General features: G+C 37.6%; 1 protein-coding gene across 3 annotated transcripts in view; it reads left to right on the top strand.

The window, feature by feature from the left end:
• Positions 1–401: 401 nt before the first annotated feature.
• The window catches only part of Mub (poly(rC)-binding protein mub), a 137,255-nt gene continuing 122,605 nt past the window's right edge, over positions 402–15,051 (top strand). For all 3 annotated transcript variants that reach the window (XM_076319300.1, XM_076319299.1, XM_076319295.1), the window contains exon 1: positions 402–597. In XM_076319300.1, coding sequence (XP_076175415.1) covers positions 557–597 — 41 coding nt within the window. In that variant the 5' untranslated portion in view covers positions 402–556. The remainder of the gene's footprint in view (positions 598–15,051) is intronic.

The following is a 15,051-nucleotide window of genomic DNA, read 5'->3' as shown; positions in this document are numbered from 1 at the left end:
TTTCGCGGAATTGGCTACGTCGTCTGCCCGCGGCGTGAATTTAACGTCGCGTTGCCGCGACGCCGTGCTCCAAGAAACCGTGAAACCGTGAAACAATTTACATATCGGGCACGTAGACGGTGCCGGTGCCCTTGGAAAATCAATTTGTACAAAAGATGTGAAATTCTATCTCGTTCCGTTTCTCACTGTTTTACCGTGATCTTATCGCGTATGCAATCGACACGAGTTTCACGACTGTTTGAAAGGAAAAAAAAAAAGAAAAAGAAATGGCGTGTACTTTTTGGCCGTGAGAGCAACGGAGATAAACGTGAGCCCCCTGCAAGAGTTGACGTGAAAATCTAACAATTGATCGATGATAACGCGAGGTGGTAAAAATTGTTTTGTGTGTGTGTTTTTGTAATCGTTAAACAGATTTTGGTAATTTGTCGAGCAAGGTTAAAGGATTGAGAGACTTTGTTATTCACAAATGTTAAAACCCTGATGAACACTTTTTTTTTGAGAAGAGCTGGACATTGTTTTCTTTCCAAGGAGAACGTGGCTGCTTGTTAGGGACAAAATGGACGAGGCAACGTGGACAGCACGAGGGTCTACAAACGTGTATGTGTTTTAAAAGTATACTATACATATCAACTCGTATATCGATTAACTGTAAAATAAGTCGTGGAAAATTTCTGCCGAACATTCTGCGATGTTCCGCAAAATCTGTGCAAAATTTTACAATACCATTTTTCCGATTAAGGCTCACAGCTGAGGAATCGTGGTAATATTAGATATATGTTTTATTATGAATTGTGCTCAAGGAAAAGTTGCAAATTTTTTAGAAATTTTATCCGCGTAGAAAGTTTATTCACCGGCGGATTGTTAAAAAAAAAAAAAAGAAACGAAATCTTGTATCGAGTACAGTAGAACCTCGATAGTTGTACAACTCGATAGTTGCGCGTGAGCTTCGTTCGATGCATTATGTTGACAAGTGGAAGGTTATGGTTACTTAGCAACAAGTGAAATTGGAAGTGGACGTCCGTAGAGACCAATGATTGCATGCGAGGTCAAGCATGAGCTATGGGTAGTGGGGAATATATTGTGTAAGTGGAGCTTCTACTTATTGGATCTGTTGTCTCGATAATTGCACGATTCTTGTTACTCGCAGGAATTCCAGGATCCATTTTTCCACAGCCATTGAAGTTCTACTGTACCTTAACTTCGGTCGTTAATCGTTTATTAAAACAATATTCTACACAAACTCGATAACGCGCTAAAATTACCGATACGATCCTTTTATTATTATACACGATGAATCATTCAAACGAAGATATTTAAACATCTCTGTTCTTTATGATTCTGTGAACAAAACTGTTCAGAACGATGTTGCAATGTTTAAAGAAATACGCGGAGGAGTAACATCATATTTTTCCAAGGTCTTCTCTTTACGAGAATATAAGAAAATCGATATTTTTTTTTTTTTTTTTTACGACACTGTACATCATAAAAAACAAGTTTAACCTCGAGAAATTTACATTAATGTGTTTTAACGTTGTCAAACAGTTACCGAGTTATGGATTTTTACTGAAAAATTTATGTGACGATTCTCATCACTGAAGACGTTCGTTGGAATTACTGTTTCGAACGAGTCGAACAAGTCTTAACTTTTAACAAGTATTTAAATGTTGAGCAAAGTATGTGGATGTTCGGCACGATGGATGAACTTGAAAAAAATAATGTTACCGTTACACACGATCCTTCGAATAATGCAATTTCGTCCCGAAAATGTACACCCTGTACATCGCAACAGAGTAATCACGTAATTGCGAAAACCGCTAATAAATCTAACCTCAAATTCACGAATGATCAAGAATACTCGATACCGCTGATTACTAGACAGATTTTACGCATTTATCAGCGCACGCGAATATAAAACGCATACGTTAAACGCACGATTAATATCGGCACTTAATCGAATTGAAATATTAATATTATTGTATTAATTTATGAAATACACTCTGCATATATTTGCACGTGTCTTCTGCATCGGGGTAGACCACAAATACGTAAAATCTGCAGTCCATCGATCTCAATTATAAATCGAAACACGAACGCGAATAGATGTTCGTCAAATTCGTCGATAATCCACGATTGGTGAACGAGTCGATGGTTTACCGATGAATCTTACCGTGTTACAAGTATATTTATATCAACGTTTCAAGTACGTTAAACGTTACCACCTTTTTTACCGGTGATATTCGAATTTCGTGGAACGACACGTTTATAATTGATTGGTATTCAGGGGCACTCGGATCGAGCTTGATCCCATCTCCGCTAAACGGCGATCAAGTGATTTCAAAACAAGATCACCGCTTAAAACGGGGCACAATACGGATGGTAATACCGAGGGAATCAGCCGTGAGAATTTAATTCGACGATCGGGTGTCAGGCAGCTAATGTACTGCGTTAAAATTCTGCTCGTTTAACATTTCTGCGTGTCGAGGCGGTCATCGGGGGATCCGATGGTTTTCGTTTATTGTTCGGATGCCGCGTACGCGTTTACGCTCGCTTGTGGATTTCGCTGATTGCTAATCGCGCTGACAAGTTAATTCGTTGGATGTTAACGAACTTTTCGAAATTCGCGACACTGGCGAGCGAATGGAACGATTCGTGCGACATTGAAAATTAAACTTGTTACGCAACGAGTGCATTTCGGATGGAACGAAATATATTTCGTGCGTGTTCAGTTTTTTTGTCGTTCGCGATACGTTTGCGGGAGCATCGTTGGTAAATCAGCGAGATTTTCCCGTTTGAAACGAGTCCAAACACGACCGTGTTCCCACTGTTTGGAAATTTCAATTTTTCAACAATTTTTCTATATCATTCGAGCGACGTGTAATTAAAAGTAATCCGAACGTGGTCGTGTTTGGGCTCGTTTTCATCGGGAGAACCACGCCGATCCGTGGATAATGCTCTCACAAAGATTCGATATGTGTCCAAAATTTTCATTTCCAAAAGTGAACGAAATTCCTAAATAAACAGGAGCACAGTGCTGGGAATGATTCCGTTTCGTCTATCTGGGTTAGTTCTGCGCTAGTCCGAGAATATCGTCGGCGTATAATTCCTTCTTAGCTATCACCGAATTTTGTTTGCATTCTCCCACGTAAATTGGGATAATATCGTAATTGAAATCGAGGTTAGATCCGAAAACAGTCTTTGGCTGTAGATGGCCTCTTGCGAAATTTTATTCTATTACGCGAGATGCAATTCCTTCCTATTTTTCACGCGAAAATAATCATTCATTTTCTAAACAAGTACACGATACACGAATCACCGTTTCTTTTTTCATTTCTCGTGGAATTTTATCCAATTACGAGAAATGCGCGTTCTTCCAATTTTTGGCGCAATAATAATAATAATAATAATAATAATACACTTTGTATACAAATACACAATGCATCGTTTCTTTTTTCATTTTTCGTGGAATTTTATCCAATCACGATAAATGGGCATTTTTTCAGTTTTTGGCGCAATAATAATAATAATAATTATAATAATATCTTTTGTAAATAATTACACAATGCATCGTCTTTTTTTCATTTCTCATGGAATTTTATCAAATCACGAGAAATACGCATTTTTTCAATTTTTGGCGCAATAATAATAAATATAATAATATATTTTGTAAACAAATACACAATGCATCGTCTCTTTTTTCATTTCTCGTGAAATTTTATTCAATCACGATAAATGCGCATATGTTCAGTTTTTGGCGCAATAATAATAATAATAATTATAATAATATCTTTTGTAAACAATTACACAATGCATCGTCTTTTTTTCATTTCTCATGGAATTTTATCCATTCACGAGAAATACGCATTTTTTCAATTTTTGGCGCAATAATAATAATTATAATAATATATTTTGTAAACAAATACACAATGCATCGTCTCTTCTTTCATTTCTCATCGAATTTTATCCAATTACGAGAAATGCGCGTTCTTTCGATTTTTGGCGCAATAATAATATTACATTTTGTAAACAAATGTACGGCCACCGTTTCTTTCTTCTCTCTTCTTTTTCACACTTATTACAACAATAATAAATTTCGCGAAGGAATACACGACGCGCGAGACACTTTTACGTTCGCTACTCGAGACTGATAATTGACAGGAAATTTGTGGCTACCAAGTTCATAAAGAGTAACTCCGGGGCGCGGAGAGAAACGAAATAAGGTATAATGAAATGGAAGCGCATCGGACGGATGGAGTACCGACGAGGGTCGCATTTATTTATCCATTTGCGCGCGCCGCGGTCGAACTTTGAACGCCGAGGCGCGAAGATTTATCGCGCGGTCGAATTAACCGGTAAATGAAAATTCATGGATATCGCGGCGAGCCGTTTTCTAAAGAAACGGGTCAGCTATGGCTTTCACGGTTGCTGCCGAGTTACGCTACACACCGTGCACGCCAATCTGATTTAGTTTCGACTTTAACGAACAGTGGAACGATTCCGCGTGCCTCCGTCCCTATAAATTCCCATAAAAGCGGCGTTTCGTTGACGGAAGGCTATTTTGGTGAAAGCTTTTCGCAGCGATTTGTTGAAAGGTCCGGGAGAAGAGCACCGAACCAAGCTGCCTTTATTGTGTTAAGTATATCGGCTGAATTGTCGAGTGATTTTGTTACTTCGAAATCTGGCTTTCGAAGAGAACGCACGGAGACAGAAAGAGGCTGGTATATTCGATTTATTGCTATTTTCCCTCCGTATTGTATTTTCCACTCGGTGGGAGTGGGTGGGGGGGAGCCTTTGAAATATTTTACGAGAAATGTGTCGCAACTAGCAGCGAATTTCATAGACACGTTTATCGTCTGCGTGAGGAATAAGAGCGAACGGATCGTCGATCGTGCTCTTTCGGAAATAAATCGTTAAATTCTCGACGTAATTGGATTCCCCGCCGATTCTTCGATTTACGAACCTGAACGATTTTCGTGGAAACCGTGCGTTCGAGAAGGAATTTTTGCTAATCAAGTCGCGCGAATAATTAATAGAAATACGCGCGCTCGACTTGCAGACGAGTCGTTCCACTTACGCGATTTCGCGTCCTTCCGTGATATCGTTGAAAACGGGACGGGTTCGCGGAGTGAGGAAGGGAGGGGGCATTGGCAGCTAGCAAAGTTGCTAACGACTCGTTCGATAACGAGGTTTACTAAGCGCTTTAATTAACGCCGTTAGCGTCGTGCCGTGTCACCGACTCTGGGAGCTTTAACTGCGTCCCAGAGGATCGATTACTGCGCGAAAAGCGAGCGAAATTCATAATTAGCGGGCAATCGATACGACGAAAGGACGACAGTCGAATTCCACAATAATCTGGCTAGGTCTCGGGAAAGATCATCGTCTCTGCGAGACACGGTAATCTCCACTCGGAATCAACAATAATGGCCACTGGATCGCTATTATCGTTTAACGAAGCGATTTTTGTTGTCCGAAATTTTTGGTTTTCGTAATTTTTGCTCTCGTATCTTCGCGATAATATCATAGACGGATCGGCGATGTTCTCACGATGAAAATGAGTCCAAACACGGCCATATTCGGACTATTTTTAGTCACGCGTCATTTAATTACGAATCATTTGTATACGAAATTTTGAATGACGTGAAAGTAAAAGTAGTCGGAAAGTGGTCGTGTTTGGACTCATTTTCATCGGGAGAATCTTGCCAATTCGTTGGTAGTACACCGATGAAGGTACGATGGAACTATGCAAATATAAAAATTTTAATTTTCAATATTCGCTAATGTTCGTACCGGATTAAGAAGCATTTCGAAGCTGACTCGAACTTGTAAATTTGCCCATGTCTCGTACGATATAATCTATAATATAAACGTCTTCGAGAAAGATTGTATCGCGAAGTAATTTTCTCAGAGTTTTCTAATTCAAGGTATTATAATAATACCATTGAACCCCATAATTTAAAATAAAATATCACCGATTATATTCACAATTAATATTCACGAACGTCTGAAAATTACACTTGTATTCTCACAAATAGATTTTTCGTTTTCGCGATTTTTACAGTCGTAAAATCGACGTAATAATTCGTGTTCGAGAAATTGGATTTTTCCGTCGACGATCTTTGTCGCGCAAGATCAGCGTTAATCGACAATTTTTCGGGATATCGTTTACGATCTAAACGATGCTCGCGTTTAGGAATATTTCGAATCAGGTGAGAGCTACGCGAATGCGAATTCGACTTGTGACCGTAATGAAATGCATTCTTCCGCTCGAGCGGCTTACAGGGTCGATTGCAATGCGAGGACAGTCAGTGGCGGGAATTCGTAAAGTTTGAAGACCGTGGCTGCACGCTGAGTCGATATCGGAAATGGAACTGAAAGCGACGTTGATATCGGAGCCGGGCGTACGACTTCCCGGCGGCGATTAAGAAGGAACATTTATTGGACCACCTAGAAGTCGTGATTTTAAACAAGTTTCGTCGTGTATATAAACTCGCGGAAGAACTACGGTAAAGTTGATCGACAGTTCGAGATGTTAAAAAAGATGAAGAGGAGTTGTATTGTGCGCCGAGGACCGCGAGAATTCGAACGATCGAACTCAATTGTCGCCGCCAATCATTTTTTTTTTCCTCGCTCTAATACCACCAACCCTATAGGAGAAGTATTTTTATCGCTGCTCAATTTTTCCCCGCTTTCGAGCTATGCTTTATGTAAGCGTATTCCGGTCGGGTTTCGAATGCATACTTTCTGATTCATCTTGGAGGTAGCACGAAAAGCTTTCACGGAAGAATTCGATAGATACTTTTTAGATATTCAAATGGTATTCGAATAAATCTGGAATATTTGAATATTCGGATATCAGTATTCGAGTATTCGTATATTCGAGTATATAGATACGGTTATTCCAATACGTAAGTATTCGAATATTATTATTCGAATACCATTACTCGAATATCTGAGTATTCGGCTATCAGTATTCGAGTATTCGTATATTTGAGTATATCGATACGGTTATTTCACGGAAGAATTCGATCGATACTTTTTAGATATTCAAATGGTATTCGAATAAATCTGGAATATTTGAATATTCGGATATCAGCATTCGAGTATTCGTATATTTGAGTATGTAGATACGGTTATTCCAATACGTACGTATTCGAATATTATTATTCGAATACCATTACTCGAATATTTGAGTATTCGGCTATCAGTATTCGAGTATTCGTATATTTGAGTATATAGATACGGTTATTCCAATACGTAAGTATTCGAATATTATTATTCGAATACCATTACTCGAATATCTGAGTATTCGGCTATCAGTATTCGAGTATTCGTATATTTGAGTATATCGATACGGTTATTCCGATACGTAAGTATTGGAATATTATTATTCGAATACCACTACTCGAATATCTGAGTATTCGGCTATCAGTATTCGAGTATTCGTATATTTGAGTATATCGATACGGTTATTCCAATACGTAAGTATTCGAATATTATTATTCGAATACCATTACTCGAATATCTGAGTATTCGGCTATCAGTATTCGAGTATTCGTATATTTGAGTATATCGATACGGTTATTTCACGGAAGAATTCGATCGATACTTTTTAGATATTCAAATGGTATTCGAATAAATCTGGAATATTTGAATATTCGGATATCAGCATTCGAGTATTCGTATATTTGAGTATGTAGATACGGTTATTCCAATACGTAAGTATTCGAATATTATTATTCGAATATCATTACTCGAATATCTGAGTATTCGGCTATCAATATTCGAGTATTCGTTTATTTGAGTATATCGATACGGTTATTCCGATACGTAAGTATTCGAATATTATTATTCGAATACCATTACTCGAATATCTGAGTATTCGGCTATCAGTATTCGAGTATTCGTATATTTGAGTATATCGATACGGTTATTCCGATACGTAAGTATTCGAATATTATTATTCGAATACCATTACTCGAATATCTGAGTATTCGGCTATCAGTATTCGAGTATTCGTATATTTGAGTATATCGATACGGTTATTTCACGGAAGAATTCGATCGATACTTTTTAGATATTCAAATGGTATTCGAATAAATCTGGAATATTTGAATATTCGGATATCAGTATTCGAGTATTCGTATATTCGAGTATATAGATACGGTTATTCCAATACGTAAGTATTCGAATATTATTATTCGAATACCATTACTCGAATATCTGAGTATTCGGCTATCAGTATTCGAGTATTCGTATATTTGAGTATATCGATACGGTTATTCCGATACGTAAGTATTGGAATATTATTATTCGAATACCACTACTCGAATATCTGAGTATTCGGCTATCAGTATTCGAGTATTCGTATATTTGAGTATATCGATACGGTTATTCCAATACGTAAGTATTCGAATATTATTATTCGAATACCATTATTCGAATATTTGAGTATTCGGCTATCAGTATTTGAGTATATCGATACCGTTATTCCGATACGTAAGTATTCGAATATTATTCGAATACCATTACTCGAATATTTGAGTATTCGAATATTGTTATTCAAGTATTATTATTTATATATTTACACGATCTGAAAATGCGATCTTTACGAGAATCAACTTTCAAGATGGATAAAACGAAGGTATAGAATCAAAATTATAAATCGTGAAAAGATCCGGAGCGATTCTGAGAGGAAGTTTCATGAAATTGGATTGGCAGGCAACGTATTAATAAAATATTTGAAGTCTCAAAATGTAACTAGGTATAGAAGCAAAGCACAAACTGCAGAAATGCAATTTCTAAGGGTAGTCAACGATTTCGCTAAAAGAGAGAAGATTAAGAAGGCATCGCGAACGAAATGGGAATAAATCTCCTAATCGAAATTGTGTAGTCGATACGGTTAATATTCGAGCAGAAATGAGAAACACGGATCCAGAAGATGCGAGCGTGTGACATGATCAAAGAAACGATGGGTGTTGGGGATTGGGTGTTCAAGAGTGAATGCACGACGGTGATAATGACAGCTGCGCGAAAAGTAGATATAAATAAAAGTACGTTGGCACGGACGTTAACCTCGAAAAATAACAAGGTGGAAATTGAATCAACAGTATAAATTTTAGCGAGAAAAGAAGCTCAAAAGAATCGTCTCTCAACGTGCATCTAAGAGCAAAAATTAAATTAACGGTGACAGTAATTGGTCGTTGCCAAGAAAATTATTCGGTTAAATTGTTCAAGGAAGGAAAAAATTGATCGAACGCACAGAGTTGTTCGCTCGCGGGCAACAAGATTCGAATTTCATAGAACAAATTATCCCGTGCTAGTTATTTTAATGTACAGAAACATTTAACCGCAAATATTACGTTAAATTTTACCTGCAGATAAATTTACCTTTATTTGTGCATTTCATCGTATCGTAGCAATAAATACGAACAAATTTATCATAATAATTAGCATTAACTCGTTCAAACGATTAAACAACTTACAAGAAAGCAGCAATTATTATATTCGTTTCATTGTACGGTCGAGATAAAATTTCAATTCCTCGAATATCCAGCAATTAAATTTTCATACCACGTGGGAGATACTTTGGAAAACTAATCGACTGAGAAATTGAATGGATCAAGAAAGCGAAATCCCACTCTTTGCTGAATCACAGTGGTTGCCAATCTTGGAGGATATAGGGGTTACCATACAAATCTCGTAATTCTCGGTAAGCTAGTTATTTGGATCTTGTAATTGATGCAATATGCACAAATGGAAATGACGAGTAACAAAAATATAAATACGACGAGTAACATAAATGCAATCGACAAAAAAGGAGGAATTTGAAAAGAACGAGAGAATAATATTTTTATTGTAAATGTATTGTTGAAGACTGAATGGTGCTTTTATTTACTAATTCTTTGTTTAACTGATTTTTTAATAAACTCAATTCTACAAAGTATAGTTTCCTCAAGAATACCTCGATATAAGATCACTCTTATAAATCTTATAAAGGATCGTTTTGTGATTAAAATTCAATGCAGGGAATATATTTTCAATATCGGTGGTCCACGAAATAATAAACGATAAATTGGATGAAAAATTCAATTTTATTTTTTTCTCTTTTGCTGGCATAAGTTAACACGTGCAACCAATCGCGTTCATCGCTTCGTCAGACTCTCTCACGGTGGAAGCATAATCCTTTCGCTTCCGGTTCATCTTTCCACGGTTCGATGTATCGCGTAGCGTCGACAATAATCGTTTCAGTATCGTTTCATAATCTCCAAATCGGAGCAGTCTGCGAACGAAATCCCAATTATCTACGGTCAACGCCTGCTGTATAGCATGTACAAACAAATCTCGCGGGATTCGCGTTTCCGGCCTCGCTGAATTTCCGCCGAGATCGGATTACCAGGTGCAAAGGGTTCTGGGAATCACGACTTATTTGCACGGTCCTGATTCGAATATTCTGCCCACACGATAACAGGCTTCGATTCTAATTGTTCATTGACAAGACCGCGAAAGAATTTTCTTTAGTCTGGAAACGTGTGCCGATACTATTGCTACTCTAACGTTTGGAAATTTTCGAAACACCCTTGTGGAAATACAAACCGTTCGTTTGACAAGTTTTTTTTTTTTCACAGTGAATCGAATTCCTGAAGTTTATCCTCTCCTCTTTATTTTTTGAACGATTATTCGTGGCAGTGAAATAGCTACAAAAAATTCGAATAGTCCCAAACCTTGTTCGTGACAATATTGAAGCGCGATTCTTACGACTATTAATAATTTTATTAAGAGAATTAATTATTAAGAGAATTGAAAATGTAGAAAAACATTTTTTTCATACGTGACTTCGTTTACGAGAAAGTTGTGTTCAAAAAGTGTTGGAGTGTGCGATCGAATACGATTTAACGAGCATCTGATCATTGCTTACTATCTCTACTTGAAGGTAGGTGATATCATTCACTGCCAATTACGTTTGCAGACAGTAGTATCATTAAAAGTAATGAGCAACGGATAAACGTGTTAGCCAAATCGTAACCGATCATATATGTGGCCCATGAATTTTCAAAATCAATTTTCTCGAAAACGAAGCATCGTTTGAAAAAACTTTATCGCATATTTTAAGTTAATTTTCATCCGAAATACCAGGAATCGCTCTTTTTTACACTTGTCGCATTTGGTGCCAGGAAATTTGATAAAATTGAAGTACGATTACGTTCAAATTTGTTTCAATAATAGAAGATCTTGTAGCTCACGACTCGCCTAATTTCTCAAATGTGAACTGTACGAATAAATTTGAATTTGAAAAAAAGAAAAGAAAAACGCTCGGTAGGTAATCTTCAGGTTTCGATTTTGCAAAGTAATGTAACTTCGAACGAATCGCATTCCGCGTGAAGTCGTTTGTCGAAGGAAAATTAATTAGCTTTCAAAACTCTGTCATGGGTCCTATCAGTGTCAACGCGAACAGATTTGAAGTTACTATTGCGCCGTGGAAACCGTCGACTCTTCGTTTATATCGGAAACAACGGCCCAAACTCATTTACACGCTCGTAAATCGATTTAGGTTCTCATTAGTTTCCGCGCACTGCGTCCGTGTAAGCGAAAACAATTTAGCCGGATGTTAGTCGACGCGCAATTAGAAGTTCCAATCAAGCTATCAATGAATAATATCGTTGACGATTTATTCGGTTGTTCCGCTTGAATCGCCAGGGTGAGTTTGTTCCCTAATGGACTCGATTTCGATTAAGAACTAGGAAAGAACTTCTTGGTGCTTAATGAACTCAACAGTTCATTCTAATCGCGCGTTTCGATACCTTTACGATTTCTGAATTTCAAACTTCCCGATTGTACGTTTACTGCTGAAATTTTTAATCAGGGTGCACGTAACGCGTCAGCGTGGCCGTGAAGTAACTTAAATTAGTTTGAACAAACGTATAGTATTCAAATACTGCGAGAATATTCGGGTAATTGATCACTGCAAAAAATATTCGACAAATAGTGTATTCCAGTAGTGTTCAAATAGTATTCACATAGTTATGTATTCGAATTATATTCGCCGAATAATCACCAAAATGTTCGAATACTCGCCAAATATTTTGCAAAATCAATTCAATTTTAGGGAATCGATTATCATTATTCGAATATTAATTGAAAACACAGTTTAAATCATTTTAATTCGAATACCACGAATTCCAGGTGCATCAGGTGTTCGAATAGTCGAGTATTAAAATTGTATTCGACGAGTATTCGAATCACCGAATTATTTGAACGTTCGAATGCAGAAAAATTCGACAAGTAACCTCAGCTATAATCACAGTTCCAAGTGTTCCGATGTTCGAATAGTCGAGTATTGAAACTGTATTCGACGAGTATTCGAATCACCGAATTATTTGAACGTTCGAATGCAGAAAAATTCGACAAGTAACCTCAGCTGTGATCACAGTTTCAAGTGTTCCAATGTTCGAATAGTCGAGTATTAAAACTGTATTCGACGAGTATTCGAATCACCGAATTATTTGAACGTTCGAATGCAGAAAAATTCGATAAGTAACCTCAGTTGTAATCACAATTCCAAGTGTTCCGATGTTCGAATAGTCGAGTATTGAAACTGTATTCGACGAGTATTCGAATCACCGAATTATTTGAACGTTCGAATGCAGAAAAATTCGATAAGTAACCTCAGTTGTAATCACAATTCCAAGTGTTCCGATGTTCGAATAGTCGAGTATTGAAACTGTATTCGACGAGTATTCGAATCACCGAATTATTTGAACGTTCGAATGCAGAAAAATTCGAGAAGTAACCTCAGTTGTAATCACAATTCCAAGTGTTCCGATGTTCGAATAGTCGAGTATTAAAACTGTATTCGACGAGTATTCGAATCACCGAATTATTTGAACGTTCGAATGCAGAAAAATTCGATAAGTAACCTCAGTTGTAATCACAATTCCAAGTGTTCCGATGTTCGAATAGTCGAGTATTGAAACTGTATTCGACGAGTATTCGAATCACCGAATTATTTGAACGTTCGAATGCAGAAAAATTCGAGAAGTAACCTCAGTTGTAATCACAATTCCAAGTGTTCCGATGTTCGAATAGTCGAGTATTGAAACTGTATTCGACGAGTATTCGAATCACCGAATTATTTGAACGTTCGAATGCAGAAAAATTCGATAAGTAACCTCAGTTGTAATCACAATTCCAAGTGTTCCGATGTTCGAATAGTCGAGTATTGAAACTGTATTCGACGAGTATTCGAATCACCGAATTATTTGAACGTTCGAATGCAGAAAAATTCGACAAGTAACCTCAGTTGTAATCACAATTCCAAGTGTTCCAATGTTCGAATAGTCGAGTATTAAAATTGTATTCGACGAGTATTCGAATCACCGAATTATTTGAATATTCGAATGCAAAAGAATTCGACAAGCTCTAGTCACAACTTCTATTACGTTCGACTGCTGTCTTCCCTACAATGAGAAACTTTCGCAAAGTAAGGGGAATATCATTCAAAACGCGGCATGGCATTTTGCAGATCGAAGGAAAACATAGCTGAGATTTCCTCGCTGAGATCCTTCGAACAGTAGAGTTTAGGGTATTCAGATCCCGATTATCCGTCGAAGCAGCGATCAAGGAGAGCTCGGTTGTCGACGAGCGGTGCAAGCGAGACAGGGTAGTCGTCTCTCTCCGTAAACTAAGAGAGCGGTTAGTGGCGGGATTTATGCGCCTGCATTAATATGCAGCTTCGAGGATTTCAATGGTGAGGTACCGGGAGAGGCAAGCACAAATGGCGGGAATAGCGTGAAATAAGGAGGGTGGTGCGAGTCGAGAAAGACATTGAGGGAAAAAGAGAGAGAGAGAGAGAGAGAGAAATAGAGGAAGGGGGAGACTCGAAAGCCCGCCAAACTCATCGATGATCAATACCTTTGTCTACACAGACGTGCCAGCTAATAGGATTGAATCGTACGGGCGTTTGTGCACGCCTGAAGTTATAGGGTATTCCGTAATTTATGGTGCACAGTTGTTCTTCGTTTAAAAATAAATTGAAACGGTGGTACAACATTTTTACGTATAACGCTTTCTAATTTTGAATGCGCGTTACTGTAACGTATGACAATTTTCGTTTTCGAGTTACGATGCGAGATCGTCGATTGATTCGAAAGCGGGGTAGGTAGCGAATTTTATCTCGCGCTGAAACCGAGAGTCGCGTGAACCAAGAACGAGAGAGATGGAGCACGCGTTCGGTCATTAAATGCAATTTTATTGTATATTTAGAATCGTTGAACTCGAGACAGTATCGCTGTGTTCGAAAAATTATAAGAATGCTAAAAATTAGAAATTTATCTCCATTCTTTCGAGAAACGTTAACGCGTAATTTTCTACGTTTTTTGTGTATACCCGGTAGAGGATCGAAGTCGCGATTTATTTGAGCTCATATTTCTCTTAGTATACCTTCAGAATTCACAATTTTGGAAACAATTCCAAACAATTTCAGTAAAACACATACGATACTAAGAACAGTACTTTTCCAATTTATGATCCCGAAGAAATGTATGAGCAAAAGTTTCAAAATTTATACAATTCTAAAAAATTGCAGCAGAACAATTTTTGAAGTAATATTACTCCCACGTGGTGAAAACCAAAATTTCATTCGTTCGTGTTATACAAAGGGAATATTTTGTATTTTTGCACGACGAAGTTTTGAAGGTACCTTAAATGATGGATGGAACACTTCATGTTCGTGCGAATCAAATCCACATAGCCATGGAAGACGATTATAAATCGACAGAGGCGAGTCACGCCTGTAAATATCTTTTGTAATGACCGATCAATAACTGGTTTACGGTTAAATCCGAGCAAAGCCGTCAAAAGCGAAAAATTCAATTATGATCGGCTACGCTCTGGGAAAGGCCGATACCAGGGGTATCTATTATAGTTCGTACCGGCGACAAAAGTGACACCTCTGATTCGATGCCAGCGCACGTGCATTGAATCAGGAAAAGCTGAAAATTTTAAGCATCTACGTTGCTACAATATCCTATTGTTTCGCGGTAATGTAGTTTGACTTAA

This window comes from Ptiloglossa arizonensis, chromosome 8, assembly GCF_051014685.1.
Source record: "Ptiloglossa arizonensis isolate GNS036 chromosome 8, iyPtiAriz1_principal, whole genome shotgun sequence".
Classification (NCBI taxonomy): domain Eukaryota; kingdom Metazoa; phylum Arthropoda; class Insecta; order Hymenoptera; family Colletidae; genus Ptiloglossa; species Ptiloglossa arizonensis.
Note: the sequence above shows the minus strand (reverse complement) of the source record. Positions and strands in the feature narration are given on the sequence as shown.